The sequence below is a fragment of the Chlorocebus sabaeus genome, chromosome 2, assembly GCF_047675955.1.
Source record: "Chlorocebus sabaeus isolate Y175 chromosome 2, mChlSab1.0.hap1, whole genome shotgun sequence".
Taxonomy (NCBI): Eukaryota; Metazoa; Chordata; class Mammalia; order Primates; family Cercopithecidae; genus Chlorocebus; species Chlorocebus sabaeus.
In genome coordinates, this window is record NC_132905.1 from 97507023 (window position 1) to 97534288 (window position 27266).

The 27266-nt window shown below is 43.5% G+C and overlaps 1 protein-coding gene across 4 annotated transcripts in view; it reads right to left on the bottom strand.

The window, feature by feature from the left end:
* HSF2BP (heat shock transcription factor 2 binding protein) overlaps positions 1-27266 on the bottom strand; it is a 133440-nt gene that overhangs the window by 69521 nt on the left and 36653 nt on the right. For all 4 annotated transcript variants that reach the window (XM_073010900.1, XM_073010909.1, XM_037984882.2 and 1 more), the window contains exons 7-8: positions 21717-21834; positions 641-744 (exon numbers count right to left, since the gene is read on the bottom strand). In XM_073010900.1, coding sequence (XP_072867001.1) covers positions 641-744; positions 21717-21834 — 222 coding nt within the window. The remainder of the gene's footprint in view (positions 1-640; positions 745-21716; positions 21835-27266) is intronic.

The following is a 27266-nucleotide window of genomic DNA, read 5'->3' on the forward strand; positions in this document are numbered from 1 at the left end:
AATCCTACTTTCTAATACTTTAAAATTTCCTTCAGCTACAGAAGAACAGGTATACAGTAGGCCCCTCTTATCTGTAGTTTCACTTTCCACAGTTTCAGTTAGCCACAGTCAACCAAGGTCTGGAAATATCAAATGGAAAAATCCAGAAATAAACAATTCTTAAGTTTTAAATTGCAAACCATTCTGCATAGCATGATGAAATCTCATGCTGCCATCCCACTCCATCCCATCAGGGACATGAATCATCCCTTTGTCCAGCATATGCTATGCGCCCTTTAGTCACTCAGTAGCTATCTAGGTTATCAGGTCAACTGCTGTAGTACCACAGCACCGGTGTTCAAGTAACCCTCATTTTACTTAATAATGGCCCTAAAGCACAGGAGTAGCGGTGCTGGCTTATTATTATAATTGTTCTATTTTATTGTTGTTGATAATCTCTATGCCTAATTATAAACTAAACTTTATCATACAGATGTATGAATGTTTAAAAATACAGTATATATAGAGGGTTTGGTGCTATCTCTGGTTTCAGGCATCTGCTAGGAAGCTTGCTAGGAAGCTTGGAATGTATCCCCCGTGGATAAGGGAAGACTACTGCATAAACCATACAAGCAGCTGTAGAGATAACCACCCTGCTTACCACTCAAAAGCCACCACAGCAACGGGATGAATCCTGGACTCTCGCTGATGTATTTCAGGCCTTTCAAATTGATGCTTACATTGTACAGGGACATCAGCATCAGCCTGAAATGTAAAAGAAAAAGGTGTTGGAATGCTCCATCCACACTACATTTCACCCTAAACATATCTCCTAGTTAAGAGGAACTTAACCTATTTAGTTATTCCCTCACATTTTAGATGTCCAATTCTACAATCTGGATAATGAGCACTGTAATATAACGTATGTGAAGTAATATCTGTCTATGTGAGGCTACAGGAAAATGGGAAACTTCAGCAATGATATCACATAATATCGCCTTTCATACGCTCACATAATCAAGAGTCTCGAATGCAGAGAAGGTCCCAGGGGAAACCTCACAAACCATATTTATTGATTCATCTCTTTTATGACCAATCCTGCATTAATATACAGGTTACTCTCAATTTGTAAGAGTACTGTACTCTCAAAGTTCAATTCAGCCATCTAAAACCTAATGACATATTTTCATTCAACGAACATCACACATGACATCCAGGTAGCCAGGTCAGGCCACAGGACTGCATAATCACAGTATAAGGAACGAAGAGTACTACAACCCAACCATCCCTCACAACCAACAGAGCAGTTTACTGAATAGGACAGGACTTTACAAGCTGTTTCAGGATTGAACCATGGCTGGCAATGCAGAGTCTAGTGAAAGCCAGAAACTACAGGACTTCGGTTTCTGCAAATACTGCAAAATACAGAGAACCCAAACACTTTACACTGCAGAGCAATAAAAAGGCTAGACCAATATTTTTTGTAAAGCCTTTGAAATAAAGAATGAGTTTGCAAGAAATGAAAGGAAAACATCTCTGATCAGGAACAAAGTAAGAGCACAAAATCTCAGAGGAAAGTGCAAAAGATGCTACGATTCCAAAAGACTAGAGCTTCAGTTACAGTGACTTCACGCAGAGGGACAGAGGGAAAAGCCTCCGAGAGACACGGGCATTCAGTTCACAGGCCCTGCAGAAACCAGAAGAGACAAAACTTTCAAGCTTAGCAGGAATTCACTTTTTGGCAGGCCTCAAAATCCCCAGGCCAGTAATTTTAACATAAAACAGAGTGGGAAAGAAGCTCCCCCAGCTTCCTGGACATTAAAGGAAAGGATCCTCAACCTGGTCTTCAAATAATTCCCCCAAATACATACTAGCAAATGAGAGTTCATAACAAAAATCATAATCTGACTCATGAGAAAAAGAAGACCAGGTGAGTAACAGCCAGCACAAAGAACCAATAACAGGGCTAGAACCAAAAATTTTTCAGATACTAGAAGTATCAACTGCAGAATAGAAAACTGATACGTTTAGTGGGTGAAGATAATTTTAAAACAAAGTAAAAATATAATCAAGAAGCTAGGATTACTATTATGAATGACCAGCCAATTCAAAAATAACAGCAGAATTTACAAAAAAGGAAAACAATAATTAAAATGTAAAACTCAAGGATAATTAGACACATGGAAAAGGAGAAATACTAAACAGAAAAATAGACCTTAAGAAACTACAGCAAGAGGCCGGGCGCGGTGGCTCAAGCCTGTAATCCCAGCACTTTGGGAGGCCGAAATGGGTGGATCACGAGGTCAGGAGATCGAGACCATCCTGGCTAACATGGTGAAACCCCGTCTCTACTAAAAAATACAAAAAAACTAGCCGGGCGAGGTGGCAGGCGCCTGTAGTCCCAGCTACTCGGGAGGCTGAGGCAGGAGAATGGCATAAACCCGGGAGGCGGAGCTTGCAGTGAGCTGAGATCCGGCCACTGCACTCCAGCCCGGGCAGCAGAGCGAGACTCCGTCTCAAAAAAAAAAAGAAGAAAGAAACTACAGCAAGAAAGAAAAACAGATGAAAGAGAGGTTAAAGTACAAGGAGAGGAAGATGAAAAGTTCAACATTCTTCCAAATACGGTCCACAAAGAAAGAACAGAAAGAAAGAAGGAAAAAAATATTTCAAAAATATTTTCCAGAAATGAGTAAATATAAACCCTCAGATTCAGGAGGCACAAATAAATCTCAAGAAAGATAAAAAATAAATACAAATCTACACACATCACAATCAAACTTTAGAAAATTAAAGATGAATTTTGTAAAACAGCCAGAGAGAAAGGATATATTACCTATAAAAGAGTAATTACACCAAAAGCTAGGCTCTCTATATCTACCAAGTATAAAGAGAAAATAATAAACAGAATTGTAAACCCAACAAAAAGACTTTCAACAAAAGAGGTAAAGTAAAAATACTGTCAAAGAAAATCTCAGACATTTTTAAACAAACAGATCTGAACTGAAAGAATTTGAAGGACAGACTTCGGAAAAAGGAAAATGACGTCAGAAGAATGTTCTAAGATACAAGGAGGGAGTAAGTAAAGGGATGTGAGTGTACAGAAGTAAACACTGGGGGGTAAAAGCAGTCATTAAAATGTCTACTGTATGGGATTTCTGAAACTTTTTAACAGAGCTAAGATACAGTCCATGAATCCATGTAATCCAGGATGTAAATATTAGAGCATTCTAAGATCTTTCAACTGTTTAGGTGAGAAAGACGTTAATTACTTTCACATATACCAAATGCATCAAATCATGCTGTAAAACAGGGGCTGTCACTGAAAGAAACAAGGGTAAACTTTCAAGACACTAGAAGAATAAAATGAACTCAGAACTTAGTGACTTTGAAAGAAAGATAACAGAGTAAGACCCTGTTGAAAGAAAGAATAAAAAAGGAACAAAAAGAGTAAGAAGGGAGAGACAGAAGGAAGAAAGAGGGTGGGAGGAAGGGAAGGATGGAGGAAGCGAGGGAGAAAGGGAAGTAGGGAGGGAAAGATAATGGAAAAATCATAATAAAAAGAAAAACAAAATATGACAGAATAAATAAATCCAATTACTTCATTAATCACAAATGTTAATGAACAGGATATTCCTATTAAAAGGCATAGATTATAGATTGTTAAAGGAAAAACAAAATGCAACCATGGACTGTTTCAAAGAAACACACCTGAAACAAAAGTCTCCAGAAAGGGGCCAGGAGTGGTGGCTCACACCTGTAATTCTAGCACTTTGGGAGGCCAGGGCAGGCAGATTACTTGAGGCCAGGAGTTCAAGACCACCCTGGCCAACGTGGCAAAACCCTGTCTCTACTTAAAATATGAAAAAAATAGCCAGATGTGGTGATGTGCACCTGTAGTCCCAACTACTAGGGAGGCTGAGGCAGGAGAATCTCTTGAACGCAGGAGGCGGAGGTTGTAATGAAGCGAGATTGCACCAGTGCATTCCAGCCTGGGCAACGGAGTGAGACTCTAAAAAAAAAGTTTGTGGAAAGTTGAAAGTAAAATAATGGGAAAAGATATATCAAATACTAATGAAAAAAGCAGAAAGAGAAGGCTGAGGTAGCTACATTAACAGAAAAGAAAATAGACTAAGTGCAGTGACTCACACTTACAATCACAACACTTTCAGAGGCTGAGGTGGGCAGATGGCTTGAGTTCAAGAGTTGGAGGCCAGCCTGGGCAACATGGCAAGACCCCGTCTCTGCAAAAAATATAAAAACAGCTGGGCATGATGGCACACCCCTGTGGTCCCAGCTACTGGAGCAGATGCGGTGGGAGGATCGCTTGAGCCCAGGAGGTCAAGGCTGCAGTGAGCTGTGATAGTGCTACTACACTCCAGCCTGGGTGACAGAGCAAGACCCTATCTCAAAAATAATAATTAAAAATAATAATAATTTTAAAAGAAAGAAAAGTGGCCAGGCGCGATGGCTCACGCCTGTAATCCCAGCACTTTGGGAGGCTGAGGTGGGCGGATCATGAGGTCAGGAGATCAAGACGATCCGGGCCAACACGGTGAAACCCCGTCTCTACTAAAAATACAAAAAATTAGCCCGGTGCGGTGGCGGGCGCCTGTCGTCCCAGCTACTCGGGAGGCTGAGGCAGGAGAATGGCGTAAACCCGGGAAGCGGAGTTTGCAGTGAGCTGAGATCGCGCCACTGCACTCCAGCCTGGGTGACAGAGGGAGACTCTGTCTCAAAAAAAAAAAAAAAAAAAAAACGAAAAAAGAAAATTAAAAGTACACTTCTATAAGTCAAAGAAATTATGAGGAAAATTGGGCAACTGAACAAGAATGAATATACAAAAATAAAACTTGTGATGCTAGTGAAATACATACACACACACACACACACACACACACACACAGCCTTAAATACTTATTCCAGAAAAAAATAGCTGCAGCAATGGCAGTATAACTTGCATTGGACTAACCGTCCCACTAGTAAGAATCACAGATTCTGAACAAAATATAAGAACCATTTAAGGGGAATGGAAAGCAGCCAAAGGCAGGCAGAAAAAGAGAAGTGCCCCCTTGAAAGAAGAGGGGTGGCTCATGCCTGTAATCCCAGCACTTCAGGAGGCCAATATGGGAAGACTGCTTGAGCCCAGGAGTTCAAAACCAGCTTGGGCAACACAAAAAGATCCCATCACTTCATTAAAAAACAACAACAGGAAAAAAAAAACATTAGACAGGCATGGTGGCACATGCCTATAGTCTCAGCTACCTGGAAGGCTGAGGCAAGAGAATCACTTGAGCCTGGGGCCGTCAAGGGCTGCAGGGTTGTGATGGTGCCAGCCACTGCACTGCGGCCTGTGTGACACAGCAGTACCCTGTCCCAAAAAAAAAAAAAAAAAAAAAAAAAAATTTTTTTTAGATAAACAGGGCAAATATATTGAAGTTTAGGCAGGGCTACACAGCACCAGGCAGCCAGCCCTCAATCAGAAACCTGGGGATGCCCAGTTTCAGAAGTAAAACCACAGAGTCCAGGGCCACCAGGGTGGAAAGAAAGGGAAGAAGATACCTAGAAAGGAGGGTTTCAGAACAAGGGAGCACTAAAGTGTGCACGAAAACCCTCTAAGGTTCTGGCCTCTAAATGACACAAGTGTAAGGCAGAGAAAGAGGGACAGCTGCAAGGCAGAGGAATGAGGCACAGCTCTGCTTTAGACCATGTCCAGGGAGCCAGAGCTCAGATATGAGTCAGGCAAAGCTGACGACCAGCTAGAACACACATAATTCTCTTCAGGAAAAGATAACAGAGTCCAGAGCCCCCACAACCTACCTTCTGCCACCTCCACTACACATGCTATCAAATAAACACTGAACTAGCACTGCCGGCTAGGATGAGGAGAGTAAGCCACTTGCTTTGGGTGTAAATTTAAGGGAGTATCAAAATGCCCAGTAGCCCATATTTTTTAACACTATAATTCAATATTTTAAAAAACAAATAAAAAATGCCCTAATAAGCAAAACTTTAATGTTTTACTTTTTTTTCCTACAGCTAGGGTCTCACTTTGTCACCCAGGCTGGAGTGCAGTGGCACAGATTCATTGTTCACTGCCACCTAGAATTCCTAGGCTCAAGCAATCCTCCTGCCTCAGCCTCCTGAGTAGCTGAGACTACAGGCACGTGCCACCATACCCAGCTAATTTTTCAATTTTGCGTAGAGATGAGGTCTTGCCATTTTGCCAACGCTGGTCTTGAATTCTTGGCCTCAGGCAATTTTCCCACGTCAGCCTCCCAAAGTGCTGGGATTACAGGCACAAGCCACTGTGCCCAGTCCAAATTTTTAAATAAAGATGGAACTGGTTAACAGTGCCATGCCAAGACATACTGGAGCCTAAGGCAAAAGGAAAAAATCATAATACTGACCAAGTTCATTGTTAAGGGACTAACTAAACGTACTATGGTACATGTAACACATGCGTGCCATGGAAAACTTCTCTTATAGTTTTCTATTAAAATCTCTGGTTTCTCCACTAAATTTTGTCAAAAGCAAGCTCCCGGCCTTGTCTTTATCATCTCACAAACTAGTATAGTAAGACTGGATGCAATAAGGACTCAAATTTTTTACTGAAAAGTGAATCAACTCCCAGTGATTAAGATTAAAATATATAAAAGCCAAGGTCTTCCTTCTCTCCCATGTGACCACAGGCACTTTCTTTTTCTGTTGTTGTTTTTTTGGAGACGGGGTCTCGCTCTGTGGCCAAGTGAGACTGACAGGCTGGAGTGCAGTGGTGCAATCTCGGCTCCCTGCAACCTCCGCCTCCCGGGTTCTAGCAATTCTCCTGCCTCGGCCTCATGAGTAGCTGGGACTACAGGCCTGTGCCACCACACCCGGCTAATTTCTGTACTTTTTTTTTTTTAGTAGAGACAGGGTTTCACCATGTTGGCCTGGCTGGTCTCAAACTCCTGACCTCAGGTGACACGCCTGCCTTGGCTTCCCAAAGTACTGGGATTACAGGTGTGAGTCACCGTCCCTGGCTGACCAAGGGCACTTTCAAAGTCCCTGGCAATGCTATGGAGCCAGAAAAGACAGAGCTATGCAAGCACCCTCCAGAGCAGGGTGCTCAGTTCTCAAAACAAGGTCCTCAGCATCCCAGTGGGCTACAAAATAAGCCACACTGCAAGCTCTACCAAGTTTCACTGACAATTTTTACACGCGTTCAAAAGCTACTCACTAGTAACCTGTTTAATGAGGTAGTAAGGGCTACTCAAATGTAGTGTTCATGAGGAAAATTTAGCACCTTAACTAGAATTTAGTGGGGTGTCGAATCCAGTGTTCCAAGAAGAGAAAAATTCCTGCTTCAGATCACAAACCCAGAGAGGTGGAATTCCTTAGAATTAAATATATTGCCCATGGCTGCTTTCACACAGGCAGTAACAGCAGAACTGAGTCACTGCAACAGATATCATATGACCCCAAGAGCCTAAAATATTTTCTGTCTGACACTTTATGGAAAAAGTCTGCTGACCTCTGCCTTACAGCATGAAAATAAGATAAACCAATCTTTTGTATATCTTAAAAAGCAAAGCTAGCATCTGGTAATAACTGTAACATAGGGCAACCTTCTGAAAAGATGGCCAGTTGAAATTCTTTGCTGACTGCCATTTAGATTTAAGGTGGCAAAAACAACTCCCAAGTTGGCAGAGGTCTTTACATTTTTATATTTGGTCAAAATCAGTTATCCTTAAGAAGCTAAAACGAAACACATACTTACAACAACCATGTCGCCACCTGAGACCTCACGTCACTGCCAAGATACATCTCACAGAAGACCAAAGACTTCTAGGTCACACTAGGTCACACAAGAGTTAGCAAAAAAATAAACCCAAAAGATTCTGTTTCTTATGCAAGTGTTTTGTCTAATATAACATTTCTATTCCAACCAAAAATATCTGTAAATAGTGTATCAAGTTTCCAATTATCAAGTCTAAAGAGACTGCCCATTCATTTTACTCTTCTAGTATTGAAATATTAAATGTCATTTCTTGGCCAGGTGCAGTGGCTCACGTCTGTAATCCCAGCACTTTGGGAGGCTGAGGCGGGCAGATCACTTGAGGTCAGGAGTTCGAGACCAGCCTGGCCAACATGGTGAAACCTCATCTCTACTAAAAGCACAAAAATTAGCTGGGCATGGTGGCACATTCCTGTAGTCCCAGCTACAGGAGGCTGAGGCAGGAGAATCACTTGAACTCGGGAGGCAGAGGTTGCAGTGAGCCAAGATGGCACCACTGCACTCCAGCCTGGGCAATAAAGTGAGACTCAGTCTCAAAAAAAAAAAAAAGAAAGAAAGAAAGAAAGAAAATGTTACTTCTCAAAATAGTGTACTAAGAGTTAGGCTTTTCCTTCCAATGACAAAAAAAAAAGTAGGCAAATTCTGCTTCCTACCACAAACCTCAGCAGAAAGCCTGTTATAAATGGGGCTAATGGGCTCCAAAAGAGCAACTTCCCAGTCTCTGCAGTCTCGATCATCTCAGATCCATCTGACATTTAAAAGAACTGAAAAGATGGCTAAAATAAAAGTACTGGTGAACTTGAAATGCTACATAAGCAACACGAGTAACTCATCTTCGATAAAAAGCAAATTCTCTTTACCTAAATACACAAAGTCTCAGGGCTGAACAAGCTCAAAGTGTGAAAAGCAAGACAGCACTCCTCCATAGGCCAACACAACTGAGTCACTAAAGGTAAAAGTGACAACTTGACCACCTTATTCTTCATCTCGAAAGAAAATATAACCTGTAACCTACGAGTAATAGAATAAACACACCCAGTACTTCAAAACAAACTAGCAATAAAAATAAGCAAGAAAAAGGAGTATCTGTGAAGTTCACTGCCCAGAAACAAGCCAGTCAGTCATGCTAAACTGACCAAAATCTAAGAGAGCCAAATTAGCACCCTAAAGTAATTCTACAGTACAATAAGTAATAAAATTCCTACAAAAGACTGCATGTAATTTGAGAAAGCAACTGGCACAGCAATACTACATTTTTAGACCAAATTATTCTTGACAGACACTTAAGAGGCCTACCAATTTTTCATTAGACCGAGTACAGTAACTAATGACCTAACAGACTTAGATTCTGTGACTCTTTCCTCAGTCAAGTTAGAACCTAAAAACCTGTGGTCTATACCATGTCATCCTCATATGTCTGTATGTTAATTCGTATATATTATGTTACAATGAAGACATACAAAATGAGATAAAGAATAACACAATACTCACCCCCCGGGTTAAGAAAGAAACCCTATAACCAGAGTTGAATTCCCTTTGTGACCGCTACCCAAAGGCGTGCTTCAGGGAGGTAAAACCACAGCTACATCTGGTATTTAAACTAGCCATGCAGTGCTAATACTTTAGGTGCAGAATCAATTTTCTTTGTATGTCTGCATCAACAGCAGCATACTGCAGGCAACCTTCCACACCATGGTGAGATCCGTTTATGTTGATTTCTATAGCTCCAAGCTATTTCCACTGATATATGCCACTTTTTAACTAATCACAATTTATTTATCTATTCTCCAGCTTCTGGACATTTCGGTAACTTCCTAGTTTGTGCTATTATAAACACCACTGCTATAACATTTTCTGTACAAGCATCCTGGTGTCCTATGGAAAACATTCTCTGAAGTACACATGCAGACGGGGACTCTGTCCTCGGCATTTGCAGACATAGCCTCCACAGACGCAGGCCAGCTGGCTCCACGTACCCTCCAGCAGCACATGGACAGGTGTAAGCTTCACTGTAGCTTCACGTCCAGTCGGAAGCTTGTAATCATCAGACTGTGATTTTTTTCAATGAGAGGCACTGAAAAGGCATCTTACGGGTTATAATTTGCTTTCCCCTGATTACTATGGAGAGCAAGAATCTTTCTCATGTTTATGAAGCTGCTGCGTGTTTTATTCTGTAAATTGCCTGATTTTCTCTTTTGCCTATTTGTGTATTTGGTTATTTGCCTTTTCCTTATTGAAAAGGCCAAATAAGCAAATTACTTAGTTATACGAGTTTTTTTTAATGTACACAGAATGACCAAACTAGAAAGGGTAAAACCCAAAAATGCCTTTCAGAAGAGCTGATGCTCACAGTACCATCTACCAATTTATAACTCAACAGAGACCAATTCAGTGACGGGTAAGCACACTGTAGCTGAAAGCTGTACCACCTGGAAATAATACACATTAGTTCACAGGCCCCATATGACTTCCAGATATTGACTTTTGTTAATATCTGGAAATGATTAGGACTCTAAACTTAGGAATTTGAACATTATCTAGATAGAGTTTGTCTTGAAAACATACTTCCTTCATCAGAACAATTAATGGTAATGCAATGTCTTAAAATTATCTTACAAGATTCCTGATGATAACTTTCCTATCTAGAATTACTAAAGCTTTGACTGGAAACCATTTAGAAACTCCATCATGTTTGAAGATTTCTTTTCAGCCAATACATATGTGAAAAAGGAACTGGGCCACCAAAATGCACAGTAACATTCTGTAGAACTTTTAATAACAAACAAGGGAGAACCACATCCAGAAAGTGGCGATTTGCTCTCACTCATCATGTAACATTTACTGAGCATTTTCTCTGTCCTGGACTCAACGCTCTCCAGAAGTTTACAGGAAATGGGAGACAGACAAACAAAGCAACCAGTGAACAAAGTGTGGTACAAGCTTTACAGCTTCCTCTCCACACTTAATTCTAAAAGGCTGCTGTTGTCTTAAGACATTTTGTGGAAACACTTCTGGAAGCATCTTTGAAAAATACAATCTGCACTGTGACTATTCCAGACGAATTCTTTGGAAAACAGGAGCTTGTGGGTGGCTCCGCCCTGCAGATGCAGCCATACATCTACTCCACAGAGAGGTGGGACAATACCATCACCCTGATTTGCCCACAGAGGTGAGCTGCTTTTCCTGCAGAGCTCACAGCTGCTTCTGAAGTCAACTGCACAAAAAGAACCCAGAAACTTCTCACAAGCCATACTCTCACTGATGACATCCTACTGGTGACACCTGGGGAAGATGCTGGGCAAGGATAAACCAATAGTAACTTCAAGAAACAGGAACCGTATAGAGCCCAAACTCCAAGAGGCATTTCTGTAACCCTCCACCCTGTGCCTGGATGAGACAACCTTGCTGAGCCACTGTTGTCCCACACATGCCAAATACTCCCCGGCCCGACAGTGAAATCCACTATGTCAGTTACCCCGGCTTGGTAAAAGTAGAGGTGGTCTCGTCATAGACACTGCACCCCAACTGCAAATCCAGGGAGAGCGTCATCCTGAGAACCAAGTGACCATTTAGGAATGTGGGTAGCCAGGCCTCTCTCCTCACTCCAGGTGAAGAACCACCTTAAACTCTGGGCCTTCCGCCATCCCCTTCAATAACACCTCCAGCAGGTCCGACCTGAGGAGCCACTAGCAAAGATGTGAAAAGGCCTTTCATGGCCTACTCAAGGAGGACTGGTAAAATCATAGGCAGCATGGGCAGTGAGGAAAACAAATAACCTGGCCTCCATAAGGAAGTACAAAAAAAGGGAGGGAAACTTTAAAGGCTGGAGAAATCCACAAATCTAATATAAAAAATAATAATAATTGCAGTTGCCTAAGTGTTACCAAGTATCAAGGCGAATGGAAAAGCCAGCGTCACATGGCAGCAGTGGAGAAACAGCCACAGAAAGGAGACTTTGGGCCCTCCACATGCAGCTCAGTGCCAGGACAGCACTCAGGGCCCCCCGCAATCCAAGGTCCAGGCACAGCACAAATCCTGCCCACACCAGGCCCTGGGAGCACAAGCCTGGGTGACCAGTGGCCGGAGGGGAAGGAAATGGACTGAGGCAGTGACGATGCGGGACGCTCCTGACATGTGTCATCCCATGGCTGAATGACTAAGGAGAAATACACAGAGAAGAAACAGACAGGACCCTGCCGGGGGCATGCCACCAGCTGACTGCACTGAACTGCCCCAACCTTGGCTGACAGAGCTCACCCTACACACAGTTCTGTCAAGTGGCCATTTCCAGCAGACACCTGAGAGATTGACGGAAATGGGGAAAATTATCCGTGAGGTATGGCTGTCAAGATTGAAAAGCTACAACCACTACAGTAAACAGAATCCAGCCAGCCTGCTGGCAGCACCAACCACCTTGAGGGGTCTCCAAGGTCAGCTGGTGTGTCTGGCCACCATATGCTGGAAGTTCCTAGATTTAGAGAGTAACAAATAGGGTCTTCATTAAAAAGGTAGATGAACTAGCAACAGCCTGAAACCATATGGCTGGGGAGGCTATGCCACTGAAAGAACTCACAGAGGCCGAGTCGCAACAATGTCCCATGTACAACCCTATAAGTGTTTGCCACAAAAGAGATGGACATGTGGCCCAATGGCAGAATCGAGTCTGATCCACCACTGACCTACAGGGCCCACAGGGATTTCAGGTGGAAGCAAAAGGAATACACCATGAGCCAGCTCTGCATTCTGGGAAAATGCAACATGTCATGATAAACCCAGGGTGGCTAGTGGTTTGAAAGGGCAGCCATGGCCTGGGAGACAAAAGGCTGAACAGGAGCCAGTGGAGCAGGAGTACTAGAAATACTGGAGCAAGAGGTGACAGGCAACAGGGCACATCCCAGAGGAAGGCTCAATACAGAGGCAGGAAGATTACACACACACACCCCACAGCACACACTCCACACCACACCACACACACCAGTCACACACACCCATCACACACATCACACACGCCACACCCCACACACGTTACACACACCTGTCACACACATCACACACACCACGCCACACACACCAGTCACACACCGGTCACACCACACACCACTCACATCACACACCACACACACAACACACCCACCACACACAATCATACACCACACACCACACAGACCACCATAAACACACCACAAACACACACATCATACACCACACACACAATCATACACCACACACACACACCACACACTGCATCACACACATACCACACCCCACACCATACACACACCACACACACCACACTGCACACACACACACCACACACACCACACGCACCTCTCACACCACACACACACCATATGCACACCACTTGCACACTGTGCACACCACACACACTGCACACACACCACACACCATACACACATCACACACACCACACTCTACACACACATCGCACACCACACACATATCACACCACACACCACACACATCACACACATGCCACACACACCACACACTATACACCACACACTACACATCACACACCACACACACACCAGACACCACACACACACCACACATCACACACACACCACACACACATCACACACACACCACACACACACACCACATACCACAGACCACACACACCACACACACACCAGCTGACTGCACTAACTGCCCCAGCCTTGGCTGACAGAGCCCACACACCCACACTACACACCACACACCCACATCACACACCACACACACACCACACATCACACACCACAGATCACACACACACCACACGCACCACACCCCACACACCATACACAACACACCAGCTGACTGCACCAACTGCTCCAGCCTTGACTGACAGAGACCACAAACACACATCACCCACCTAACACACACACCACACACACACCCACATTCCCCACACACACCCCACACACACTCCAACACACATACACACACCCCCACATATGCAGCCCACACACCCCCACACACACCCACACACACACCACACACACACCACACACACCCACACATATCCCCCCACACACCTTCCACACACACACATACCCCATACCCTCCACATATATATACATACCACAAACATCCCCCAACATACACATACCACACACACACATCCCCCTCATACAGCCACACACACCAAGCACACCACACCCACATCTCCCCCCACACACAAAATACACACATCCCAATCCCCCATAGTCCCACATATACAGACACACCACAGTCACACACATCACATGACACCCACCTCCCCCACCATATATACACACACACCACACACATTCCCTCACACTCACACCATAAACATGCCCCAAACACATACACACCATACACACCAGACACCCCAAAAAACACCCACATACACATACACCACACACAGAATACATCCCAACCCCCCAATCCCCCCCACATACACACACCCACACCCACACCATACACACACACATCCAGGCCATATATGCCTCTGACATGTAAAAGGAAAAAGCAAAGGTGAGTGGAATAAACAAGGGACGGCCAAGCTGAGGTGGCCACACTCATACCCTTGACTCCGTACGGCAGGAAGTAAAGCCGCCTGCTGGGACACCCACCTGCAGAGGAAGAGCAGAGCAGGGAGGCCGTGAGGGTCACACCCAAGGTCTGCTTCCATCACTATGGAAATGAGTGGGAGATAAGTAAGGACATAGAGGAGGATCCCAGGGTGCTGGAAACCAGGAGAAATGACGAGAGTCCGTGCACACAGGAAAGGTTCTTCCCAAACCTCACTAAGCAGCCCCAGCTGTAGAAACAGAGAAGGAGGATGGCTGGGCTGGTCCAAGGTTGAAAGCATCAGGAAATGTGATGGACACTGGGGCTGGGTGAGCTTGTGGGAGGGGAGGCCATGGAGGCAATGGTGTCAGCAGGAGGAAGGAGGAGGAGCAGGAGGTCTTGCAGTTTAGAGGGAACAATGGTAGGAAAAGGAGGCAGGGAGGAGAGGAGGTACTGCCTGAGTGCTACAGCAGTGTTTACCAGACAGTCCACCTGATGACCATGTGCAGGGTCTGGCCCAAGGCAGACTATTGCCACAGTGAAGGGCACAGCAAATCTCGGCAGCTGAGAAAGGCATGTGACCTTGAAATTAGATTGTTGAATGAATCACCCCTAAACATGTTCAAGTCATTCAAGATAGCGGGAAATGGGGAGGTGGACACCAACAAGCCAGAAGTCAGTGAACAAGGGAAATGCCTGGGTGGTCAGAAAAGTGCAGTGATAAGAAAGGCTGGATGTAAAGAGAGCCAACTGGTTGCTTGAATTTTCAAGGAGGAAAAATTTTTGTATGAGATTGGAAGAGAAAGAGCCTTTTAAAGAGCATTCTGGGACATTTCATTAAAAATAAAAATGGGCAGCTAGAAGAAACACTTCCCCTAAGAACTGGAATAAGACAGAGATATCCACTCTTACTGCACCTATTCAACACAGAACTGAAGGCCAGGTGTGGTGGCTCGCACTCGTAGTCCCAGTACTTTTGGAAGAGCCAAGGAAGGCAGATCACTTGAGCTCAGGAGTTCGAGACCAGCCTGCGCAACATGGCAAAACCCTGTCTCTACAAAAAAATACAGAAATTAGTCAGGTGTGATGGCACACACCTGTAGTCCCAGCTACTCAGGATGCTCAGGCAGGAGAATCGCTTGAGATCAGGAGGTCGAGGCTGCAGTGAGTCATGGTCATGCTACTGCACCATAGCCTGGGTAAGAGTGCGATCCTGTCTCAAAAAAAAAAAAAAAGGTTCAAGCTGAGAGCCAAATCAAGAACACAATCCTATTTACAACAGCTACACACAAAAAAATAACCTAGGAATACATCTAACCAAGGAGGTGAAAGAGCTCTTCAAGAAGAACTACGAAACACTGCTGAAAGAAGTATCATAGATGGCACAACTGGAAAAACATTCCATGTTCATAGACTGGAAGAATCAATATCATGAAAATGTCCATACTGCCCAAAGCAATCTACAGATTCAATGCTATTGCTATTAAATTGCCAACATCATTTTTCATAGAATTAGAATAAACTCTTCTAAAATTCTTATAGAACCAAAAAAGAGCCCAAATAGCCAAAGCAACCCTAAGAAAAAAGAACAAAGCCAGAGCCATCACACTGCCCATCTTCAAACTATACTACCAGGCTACACTAACTAAAACAGCATGACATTGGTACAAAAATAAACACATAGACCAATGAAACAGAATACAGAACCCAGAAATTAAAGCTGCACACCTACAGCCAATTGATCTTTGACAAAATTGACAAAAATAAGCAATGAGGAAAGGACTCCCTGTTCAATAAATGGTGCTGGGAAAAATGGCTAACCGTATGCATACAAATGAAACTGGACCCCTACCTCTAACCACAGATAAAAATTAACTCAAGATGGATTAAGAACTTAAATGTAAGACCTCAAACTATAAAAGTCCTAGAAAAAAATCTAGGAAATAGTCTTCTGGACATCGGGCTAGGCAAAGAATTTGACTAAGTCCTCAAAAGCAATTGCAACAAAACCAAAAATTGACAGTTGGGACCTAATTAAACTAAAGAACTTCTCCATAGCAAAAGAAACTATCAACAGAGTAAACAGACAACCTACAAAATGGGAGAAAATATTCACAAACTATGGATCCAACAAAAGTCTAATATCCAGAATCTATAGGGAAGTTAAGTTAAACAAATCAACAAGAAAAAAACACATAACCTCATTAAAAAGTGGGCAAAGAGCAAGAACAGACACTTCTTAAAAGAAGACATATAAGCAGCCAACAAAACAAGAACAAATGCCCAACATCACTAGTCATCAGGGAAATGCAAATCAAAACCACAATGAGATACCATCTCACACCAATCAGAATGGCTCTTATTAGAAAGTCAAAAAACAACATGTTGGCAAAACTATGGAAAAAAAGGAACTCTTATACACTGTTGGTGGGAATGTAAATTAATTCAGCACCTATGGAAAGCAGTTTGGAGATTTCTCAAAGAACTAAAAATAGACCTAGCATTCAACCCGGCAATCCCATTACTTGCTAAATAGCCAAAGGAAAATAAAATTGTTCCACCAAAAAGACACCTGCCCTTATACGTTTATCACAACACTGCTCACAATAGCAAAGATAAGTGGTGATTCATGCCTGAAACCCCAGCACTTTGGGAGGCTGGGGTGAAAGGATCACTTGAGTCCAGGAGTTCAAGACTAGCCTAGGCAAGAAAGTGAGACCGCTATCACTACCAAAAAAAAAAAAATTTAAATTAGCCAGGTGTTATGTCACATGCCTGTAATCCCAGGTACCCAGGTACTTGGGAGGCTGAGGCAGAAGGACTGCTTGAGCCCAGGAGTTTCAGACTGCAGTGAGATAAGACAGCACCACTGCATTCCAGTGTGGATGAAACAGCCAGACCCTGTCTCAAAAACTAAACAAAACAAAAATAGCAAAGGCATAGAATCAACTGAGGTGTCCATCAATAGTGGATTGGATAAAGAAAATGTGGTACATATAAGTCATGGAATACTACACAGGCAGAAAATAAAAGAACAACACCATGTCCTTTGCAGCAATATTTATTCTAAATGAATTAATCCAGAAGTAGAAAACCAAATATTGCATGTTCTCACTTGTAAGTGGGAGCTAAACCCTTGGTATACATGGACATAAAGATGGGAACAAGAGACACTGAAGACTCCAAAAGGAGAGAGGGAGGGAGAGGAACAAGGACTGAAAACCTCCTATTGGGTACTATGTTTACTGAGTGACAGATTCAATAGAAGCCCAAACCTCGGCATCATGCGATATACTCTTGTAACAAACCTGCACATGTAATCCGTGAATTTAAAATTTAAATTTAAATTTTTTAAAAAAATGAGCAACTAGGAAAAAAATAACCCCTATCTCTGGGTCTAAGGTACTAACTGCTGAAAATCAGTGACCTTCGATAGCAAAAGTGGCAGTGAAAGTGTAGTTCTCCAGAGAGCGGCAAGCTATACCGAAGGCAGGGGGAGGCCAGGAAGAAAAGAGGCTGATTTATAGCCGGAGAAAGGAGGTCCTGGGGCTCCAGAGGACTCAAGGGTGGGCGTCAGTGAAGTGGGGGAGGTGAAAAGAGGAGAGAACAGTGCCTTGGAGATGAAAGTGAGAGGGAACAAGCCATGAGCATGTTGGAAGGCAGCCAAAGATCCCAGCAGGAAGGCCTCTCTCAGGCTGGTGCATGCTGAGATCCCGAGTCAGGATAGAGGCTAAACACGCGGCTTTGCTCAGTGGCCAAATGGAAGACTGCCAAGAAAGTCAGTGAATAGCTCAGAAGGCAATTCTCCCCATTTCCCACTGAAATCAACAAGAGCTCAGCAGGACCCAAAGGCACAAAGCCCTAGGGACTGGAACCAGAGAGGCTAGAAGTGACCCAGCCCTCACACACAGCTTCACCTTGGAAGTTGAAAGGGGGACTTTAGCTGGACCATAAATATGGACCTTGTACAGACCACAGAAACAAAAGAGGCAATCAATGGATTAGTATCCAGAACACACAACTACAGCACATCACTAAGAAAAATGCAGCCCAACGGGAAAGTGGGTGCAAGACACAGACGGGCGACTCAAAGGAAAAACTGGAATGGTACAAACATGTGAAGAGTCTCAACCTCACTGGCAATCTAAATCTGAAGGAAGGGAGAGAAGGACAAAGACACACAGATGATAGGCGGATGATAAAAATACTCTTTAAGGCCAGGTGCAGTGGCTCACGCCGTAATCCCAACACTCTGGGAGGCCGAGGTAGGTGGATCACTTGAGCTTAGGAGTTTGAGACCAGCCTGGGCAACAAGATGAGACCCTGTCTCCACAAAAAATACAAAAAAAAAAGTCCAGGCACAGTGGTTCACGCCTGTAATCCCAGCACTTTGGGAGGCCGAGGCGAGCGGATCACGAGGTCGGGAGACCAAGACCATCCCGGCTAACATGATGAAACCCCACCTCTACTAAAAATACAAAAAATTAGCCAGGCATGGTGGCGGGCACCTGTAGTCCCAGCTACTCGGGAGGCTGAGGCAGGAGAACAGCGTGAACCCGGAAGGCAGAGCCTGCAGTGAGCCGAGATCGCGCCACTGCACTCCAGCCTAGGCGACAGAGCGAGACTCCATTTCAAAAAAAAAAAAATTTTTTTAATTTAACAATTAGCCAGGCATAGTGGCATGCACCAATGGTCCCAGCTAATCAGGAGGCTGAGCTGGCAGGATAACTTAAGCCTAAGAGGTCAAGGCTGCAGTCAGCCATGTTCACACCACTATGCTCCAGCCTGGGTTACAAAGCAAGACTCTGTCTTTAAAAAAAAAAAAAAAAAAATTGCATATATGTATATATGTATTATTTATGCAAATATATTTGTTAGTACAAAATATTTAAATGGACTAGAAAGCTTGGTTCTGGATAAGATGGCCTGAACACACCCTCCATTCTCGCTTCCACTGAATGCAGCTATAAATTCCAAAGAGAATACATGAAGCAGCTATTTGAGGACTCTGAAAAGTAAACAGTGGCAGGCAGATAGGGGAAGATGATGAAAATTTTAAGAATCACTAAACCAGCAGTGAGTTTACCACTTTTTCCTCTAGTGTCCTTGGCCTGGACTCAAGGGAGCTCCAAACCCAGAAGTAGCCCTGAGCCACACAGACAGCACCAGAAGAAGGTCTCTAGTGAGGCTCAAGGAGTGGGAAAGGAGTCTTCTGCCAGCAACCAAGCACGGTGGCAGTGGGGGCATCCCCCAGGTAACTCAAACGCTGTGAGAAAGGCATCTTTTCCTTATACTTGAAAGCTCTAAGAGCTTCTCAACTCCTACTGCAGGGTGGGATGAAGGCACAGTTGCAGGCACTTAGACACAGCAGGGTATATGAAACCCCAGCATTGCAGGTGGGGGACTAAAAAAGGCAGTCCCAGACAACTAAAATGTACCCGAGAGTTAACAGCTCAGAAAAGTGACCCCACAAAGTTGTTTATAAATTCCTGGCCTCATCCCAAGTTGTGCCTGTGTGGATCTGATCACAAACAGCATCTGAAAGACTCTTAACTGAAAATCCAGACCACCCAGGTCTCAGATTGGCCACTGGGCGGCACTCACAAGGGGCAGTTCCAATAGCACTGTAAAGACTCTTTGAAAACAGGACAACACACTCAAAGCAAACAGAGAAGAGGCTGGCTGGAATCTGACCCGAAGGGGTTGACTGCTTGTGAAAATATAAACACCAGCATTTCCCAGGGATTTAAACAAGACCAGTGATCACATAAATGTCCAGGATAAATCCAAATTACTTGGCATATGAAGAAACAGGAAAATCTAAACTCACATGGGAAAAAACAACCAAGAGACATCGCGGCCAGGATGACACAGATGTTGGAAGCACCTGGCACAGACTTGACAGAAGCTCTTACTTTTAAAAAGTGCTCCACAGCAGGGCATTGTGGCACATGCCTGTAGTCCCAGCTACTCAGGAGGCTGAGGTGGAAGGATTACTTGAATGCCTAGGAGTTTGAGGCCAGCCTGGGCAATGTATGTAGAGACTCGGTCTCTTGAAAAAAAAAAAAAATTAAAACGTAAAGATGCTCTAAGAAGTCAAAGGCAACACTCAGAACGAACGGTGTGAGTGGCAGAATCTTACACTGCCCCTCTCCCCAAGATTTCCTGCCCTAATCTCTGGGACTATAAATTACCACACGCTGATGATGCCATTGCCTGGAAAGGGGAGGATTCTGTAGATGTAATTAAGGTATGCTGACTCAAGAGTTATCAAAAGGAGTTTATCCAGGTATGCCTAATCTAAACACACAGATCTATAAGAAGCAGGGTCTTTGCCTTCTTGAAGTAAATTTTTTAACAAAAGAATAAAAGCAGAGTTTCATCTTGCTGGTAGACGAAGAGGAAGTCTCAGAGACTGGAAACGTGGGAAGGATTCAATGAGCGACTGTGGCGTGAAGATGGGGCCCCTGTGAGAAGCAATGCAAGCTGCCTCAGCAGCTGACCCACAGCTGACCAGCCAGCCGGGAAACAGGGAACTTGGTCCTAGAAACCAAGACACTGGACTCTGCCAGCAACTTCAAAGTGCCCAGAAGTAGATTCCTCCCACAGAGTCTCTGAAAAGATCCCGCCCTGGAAAACACCTCACTTTTGACCTATGCAGAGAACCTCTCAAACCCACTCAGACTTCTGACTTACCAAACTATGAAATAATAAATGGTGGTGTTTTAGCCACCAAGTTGGTGACAATTTGTTACATAAAAAATAGAAAACAAATACAGATTTTAGTACCTGGAAGTGGGGTGCTACCACAACAAATACCTATTTAAATTCATTTTGACACAACCACGAAGTATCATGCAATAGTATTTGGGACTCACTGATTGCTCTAAGGTAAGAACATTCCTTCCTTAGATTTATTTTCTTTTTTTTTTTTTTTTTTTTTTTTGAGACGGAGTCTCGCTCTGTCGCCCAGACTGGAGTGCAGTGGCCGGATCTCAGCTCACTGCAAGCTCCGCCTCCCAGGTTCACGCCATTCTCCTGCCTCAGCCTCCCAAGTAGCTGGGACCACAGGCGCCTGCCACCTCGCCCGGCTAGTTTTTTTTTTTTTTTGTATTTTTAGTAGAGACGGGGTTTCACCATGTTAGCCAGGATGGTCTCGATCTCCTGACCTCGTGATCCGCCCGTCTCGGCCTCCCAAAGTGCTGGGATTACAGGCTTGAGCCACCGCGCCCGGCCCCTTAGATTTATTTTCTAAAAGGCTATTTAAGAGACAGTATACTCCCTTAACTTCTCCAGTCAATTTATTTCTTCGAGTATTTAGAACTACCACCAAAATTAACTGTGTTTACTTGAAGAGAGGCCCAATCAGCACAGTCTAATTAATATGTACATAGAATTAACTTGTTAACATTATCCACCATACACTTTGAGTTTGGTGCACTGTCCTGGCTTCAAGTCTCCCAGAAGCTGCAATATGGTGTCCAACAGCACCCGGCTTGAATTAACCAAGAATTCACGACCACATGCTATGGCAGCAACATCTGCAACAGAAAATGAAACAAAGCATCAAGATCAGATGACTTCAGAACCTAGACAATTTTGTGCAGAACAGAGTATTTGTTGCTGTTTTTCTTCCAAAAGACCTAATGAAAACACAGCTGACAATGAGACATATAAAAATGAAACTGCTAGGCATGGTGGTTCACACCTGTAATCCCAACATTTTGAGAGACTGAGGTGGGAGGACTGCTTGAGTCCACAAGTTCAAGACCAGCCTGGGCAACAAAGCAAGACCCTATCTCTACAAAAAATGTAAAAATTAGCTGGGCATGGTGTGTGCACCTGTAGTCCTAGCTTTTCAGGAGGTGGAGGCAGAAGGATTGCTTGAGCCCAGGAGGTAGAGGCTGCAGTGAGCCATGATCACATCACTGCACTCCAGCCTGGGTGACAGAGCAAAGCTCTGTCTCAAAAAAAAAAAAAAAGTATTATAACAAAAGTGACAGCCCAGAAAGAATCACTGACAACCAGAAGAGTTACTGAAATATTAAGTCATGTGCACTGTAATTAGCAAGCACCTAAAGAGTGAAACAGAGCCCTGGAATCTAACCATTTCTGCAGTCACTATGCTCTGGAGTGCTGCATTAACCTGCTGTGGGCAGGCAGAGTCCAAACATAAGGTGGGGGCTAACTGTCTTATCTGGGACTGAGGATGTGAAAATTCACTTTTAATAAGATCCATAATCTGGCCAGGCGCGGTGGCTCAAGCCTGTAATCCCAGCACTTTGGGAGGCCGAGGCAGGCGGATCACAAGGTCAGGAGATCCAGACCATCCTGGCTAACACGGTGAAACCCCGTCTCTACTAAAAAAAAAAATACAAAAAGCTAGCCAGGCGAGGTGGCAGGCGCCTGTGGTCCCAGCTACTCGGGAGGCTGAGGCAGGAGAATGGCGTAAACCCGGGAGGCGGAGCTTGCAGTGAGCTGAGATCCGGCCACTGCACTCCAGCCTGGGCAACAGAGCGAGACTCCGTCTCAAAAAAAGAAAAAAAAAAAGATCCATAATCTGAAAACCCAAAATCCAAAATGCTCCAAAATCTAAAAATTTTTGAGCACTGACAAAGATGCACAAAGGTCATGCTCACAGAGCATTGCAGATTTCAGATTTTTGAATTAGAGTGTTGAACCAGCAGGTATAATGCAAGTATTCCAAAATCCAAAACACTTCTGGTCCCAGGCATTTCAGATAAAGAATATTCAATCTATATTTGCTAATAACTTTTAGCCATGATACAAAACTGAAATCTCATGTAGTCAAAAAAGAGTATGAAAACTGATTTTGAAGAAAACTTATTTTCTCAATTTTATGTCCCACTGTGGATCAGCAAGTATCCCATTTCCTCATGCCTGAGAACTTGCAAATCAGCCTGAAGACCAGACCAAGTAATTACACTGCTCCCAATGGGCAGCGCTGCAGACATCTCCAGATGCTGGAGAGCAGCAAACTGTCCCTGCCAAGCCTGACCAAACTGCAGACCCATGAGCAAAATAAATGTTAAGACTTTATATTTTGAGGAGGTTTGTGACACAGCAACAGAAAACAAAAACATTACTAATACATCGCTGAAGAAAAAAAATATATATATATATATAAAATAGCAAACAACAATGCCCAACACAACAAATGTACTGGTAAATGAAGTCTGTATCATACATCCAGTATTGTAACTGCAAATGCCAATGCTGCATTTCATTAAATACCACTAAAACATGAACTACAAAGTAAAATAAATGTGAATAAATTCCTACACAGACAGCTTCAGTACTTGTCAATCTGTTGGAATTTGTTTGTTTTACATGGTAATTTGTACTTTGCTTACTGATATTTAATCTATCTAGAATGCCTGTGAGTCAATTCAAGGCCTATAGAATTGACTTTGTTACCATCTACCAAAACTAAAACACTGCCAGTTAATTTTTCTGTTAAAATGGTTTTTCTAGGTTCATTTTTCATTAAAAGTGTTTATAGGTAATTCTAGAGGTTAGCATAGTAATTACATAATTTAAGAAATGGGGCCAGGTACAGTGGCTCCCACCTGTAATCCCAGTACTTTCAGAGGCCAAGGACGGTGGATCAGCTGAGGTCAAGAGTTTGAGACCCGCCTGGCCAACACGGAGAAACCCCATCTCTACTAAAAATACGAAAATTAGCCAAATGTGGTGGCATGCACCTGTAATCCCAGCTACTCAGGAGGCTGAGGCAGAAGAATCACTTGAACCCAGGAGGTGGAGGTTGCAGTGAGCCGAGATGGTGCCACTGCACTCCAGCCTGGGCAACAGAACAAAACTCAATCTCAAAAAAAAAGGAAATGAATCCGGGCCAAGCACAGTGGCTCACACCTATAATCCCAATACTTTTGGAGGCCAAGGTAGGAGCATCACTTGAACCTAGAAGTTTGAGATGACAACATAACATCTTAGGCAACATAGTGAGACCCCGTCTCTACAAAAAAATAAATAAAAATTAGCTAGGTGTAGTGGCTCATGCCTATAGTCCCAGCCACCCAGGCTGAGGTGGGAGGATTGCTTGAACCCAGGGGCTTGAGGTTACAGTGAATTATGATCACGCCACTGTACTCCAGCCTGGGCGATTAGAGTGAGACCCCATTAAAAAAAAAAAAAGAATCTGGTGTCAATTATTTATGCTGAAAAGGATATACAGAGTTGAGACGTACTATATCTGATACTTTTGCTTTAGACTGTAATAATTTCACCTTATTTTCAGCAATAAAAGTAATAATAGGGTATTGGCAGAATGATTGTCATATAAATCAATGGTAGAATTGAGAGTACAGAAATAAATCCTCACATTTATGGTCAACTGAATTCCAACAAAAGTACCAAGACAAATCAATGGAGAAATGATAAAAGAATAATCTTTTGAATAAATGATGCTAAAACAACTGGATATCCACATGCAAAGGAAGGAAGTTGGATACCTACCACATACCATATACAAATATTAACTCAAAATGGATCTAAGATCTGAATATAAGAATTAAAGCTGGCTAGGTGCAATGGCTCACGCCTGTAATCCCAGCACTTTGAGAGGCCAAGGCGGGAGGATCACAAGGTCAAGAGATCAAGACCATCCTGGCTAATACGATGAAACCCCGTCTCTACTAAAAATACAAAAAAAAAAAAAATTAGCCGGGCATGGTGGTGGGTGCCTGTAGTCCCAGGTACTCGGAAGGCTGAGGCAGGAGAATGGCGTGAACCCAGGAGGCGGAGCTTGCAGTGAGTCAAGATCGCGCCACTGCACTCCAGCCTGGGCAACAGAGCGAGACTCCGTCTCAAAAAAAAAAATTAAACCTATAAAATTCTTTTTTCACTTTTTTGAGACTGTATCTTACTCTGTCACCCGGGCTGGAGTGAAGTGGCACAATCACAGTTCACTGCACCCTCAACCTCCTGAATAGCTGGGACTACAGGTCTGCACCACCACACCTAGCTAATTTCATACTTAACAGACTAAAGTACACTGTAAACATAACTTTTATATATGCTGGGAAACCAAAAAATTCATGTGACTCACTTTATTGTGCTATTTGCTTTATTGCAGTAATCTGGAACCAAACCTACAGTATCTCTGAGGTATGGCTGCATTTGAAAATCGTATCTCTGATAAGGTACTAGCATATTACAAATACTTCTTACCACTCAGTAACAGAAAGGGAAATAACCCAATTAAAATATGGGCAACCAGGAGTTTCTGGTTCCAAATGGTGGCATAGAAGTAAGTTGGCTTCACTGCTTCCCAATAGAAAACCAAAAACCAACATACAGCAGCTCCAAGATTATCAGCAGCAATATCCCGGAACTCAAATATGAGGATCAGACAGCTCCCATGGCAACAGACAAGTGAAAAAAACTCTGAACAGACATTAAGACAACTGAACTTTCATATCTGTGACACCCCTCTCCATAATGTGCCCAGCACCAAGCGTGAGGAAAATTTCCCCAACTCAGTTTCTACACTGGAAAAAGTCAGATGGAGGTAAACAACTACTGTCCCCACCATCTTAGGTTCCCTGGCAGAAGACCTGTCCCTGCTTCAACCCATAAGAAGCACTGTAAGTACCTGAAGGGAAACTATCCCTGAGGATAGCCAGAGGCAAAGTGGGGAAGCAGAACTACCATTCCCAGCCCTGGAAACTCTGCTCTGTAACTTGGCCAGAGAAGACACCAAATCAGAGTGGTCGTTCAGCAGATGCACACAGTACAAGGTATGTCCCACAAGTCCCCTGGGCACAGACACCTTGCCAGTATTTCCACACTGCCAGGTTATCCTCTTTGTGACCTCCCCTATTCGGGATGGGCAACACTCTGATGGTTTTCTACAGCCAAGGTAAACCTGGGCTTAAGGCACCATCTAGTGCCTATAAAGAGGCAGCAACCTTGCAGAAAAAAAGGAAGAAATTCAACAAGTAAATTACAAAGAATCTCTAAGGAAACATATCCAATAAAAACCAAAATAACCCAGACAGACAAGACTGGAATAAATACTCTTTCAATGCAAAGACATAGACATATACCCATAAGAAACAACAGGAAACAGGGAACCATGGCCTCCCCAGACAGACAAAGCCAGGAACCAGTGACTCTCTCTAACAAGATGGCAATATGTGAGCTCTCTGAACAAGAATTCAAAACAATAGTTTTAAGGAAATTCGGTGATTTCCAAGACAACATAGAAAAGTAATTCAGAAATTTGTCAGAGAAATTTAATAAAGAGATTGAAACTTAAAACAATCAAACTGCTGGGCACAGTGGCTCATGCCTGTAATCCCAACACTGTGGGAGGCTGAGGTAGGGGCCTTGGGGCCAGGAGTTTAAGAACAGCCTCAGCAACATAGCAATATCCCATCTCTACAAAAAACATAAAAAATTAACCAAGCACTGTGGTGATCACCTGTAGTCTTACCTACTCGGGAGGCTGAGGGGGAAGCATTGCTTGAGCCCAGGAGATCAAGGTTGCAGTGAGCTAGAATTGTACCACTGCACTCCAGCCTGGGTGACAGAGCAAGATCCCACTCATCTCTCCCAACCTGTAACTGTTACTCTGGGCCGTTATTAGAAGAATATTTCTTCCTTCTCCGGGACACAACCCCTGCAAAATTTAATAGATACAAATTTATTTTGCAAATGGAATTGGCAGATAAACGGTACTACAGAAAGATGATTTTAAGAAATTACAGAAAATTCTCAAATATACAAAGTATAGCTGATCTGAACATTAATTTGCCCACACTACGTATGATTCAAGAAATAACCGAAGATTTAACTATGGTCCCAGAATCCCTACGAGGAAAAGATTCTATGGACATACACGAATAACTGGAGCAAAGCCCGAAAGAGTCCAGATGGAGTCTTCTACATCTTTACCTAAACTACTTTGTTGTTATTGTTAAGAGACAGG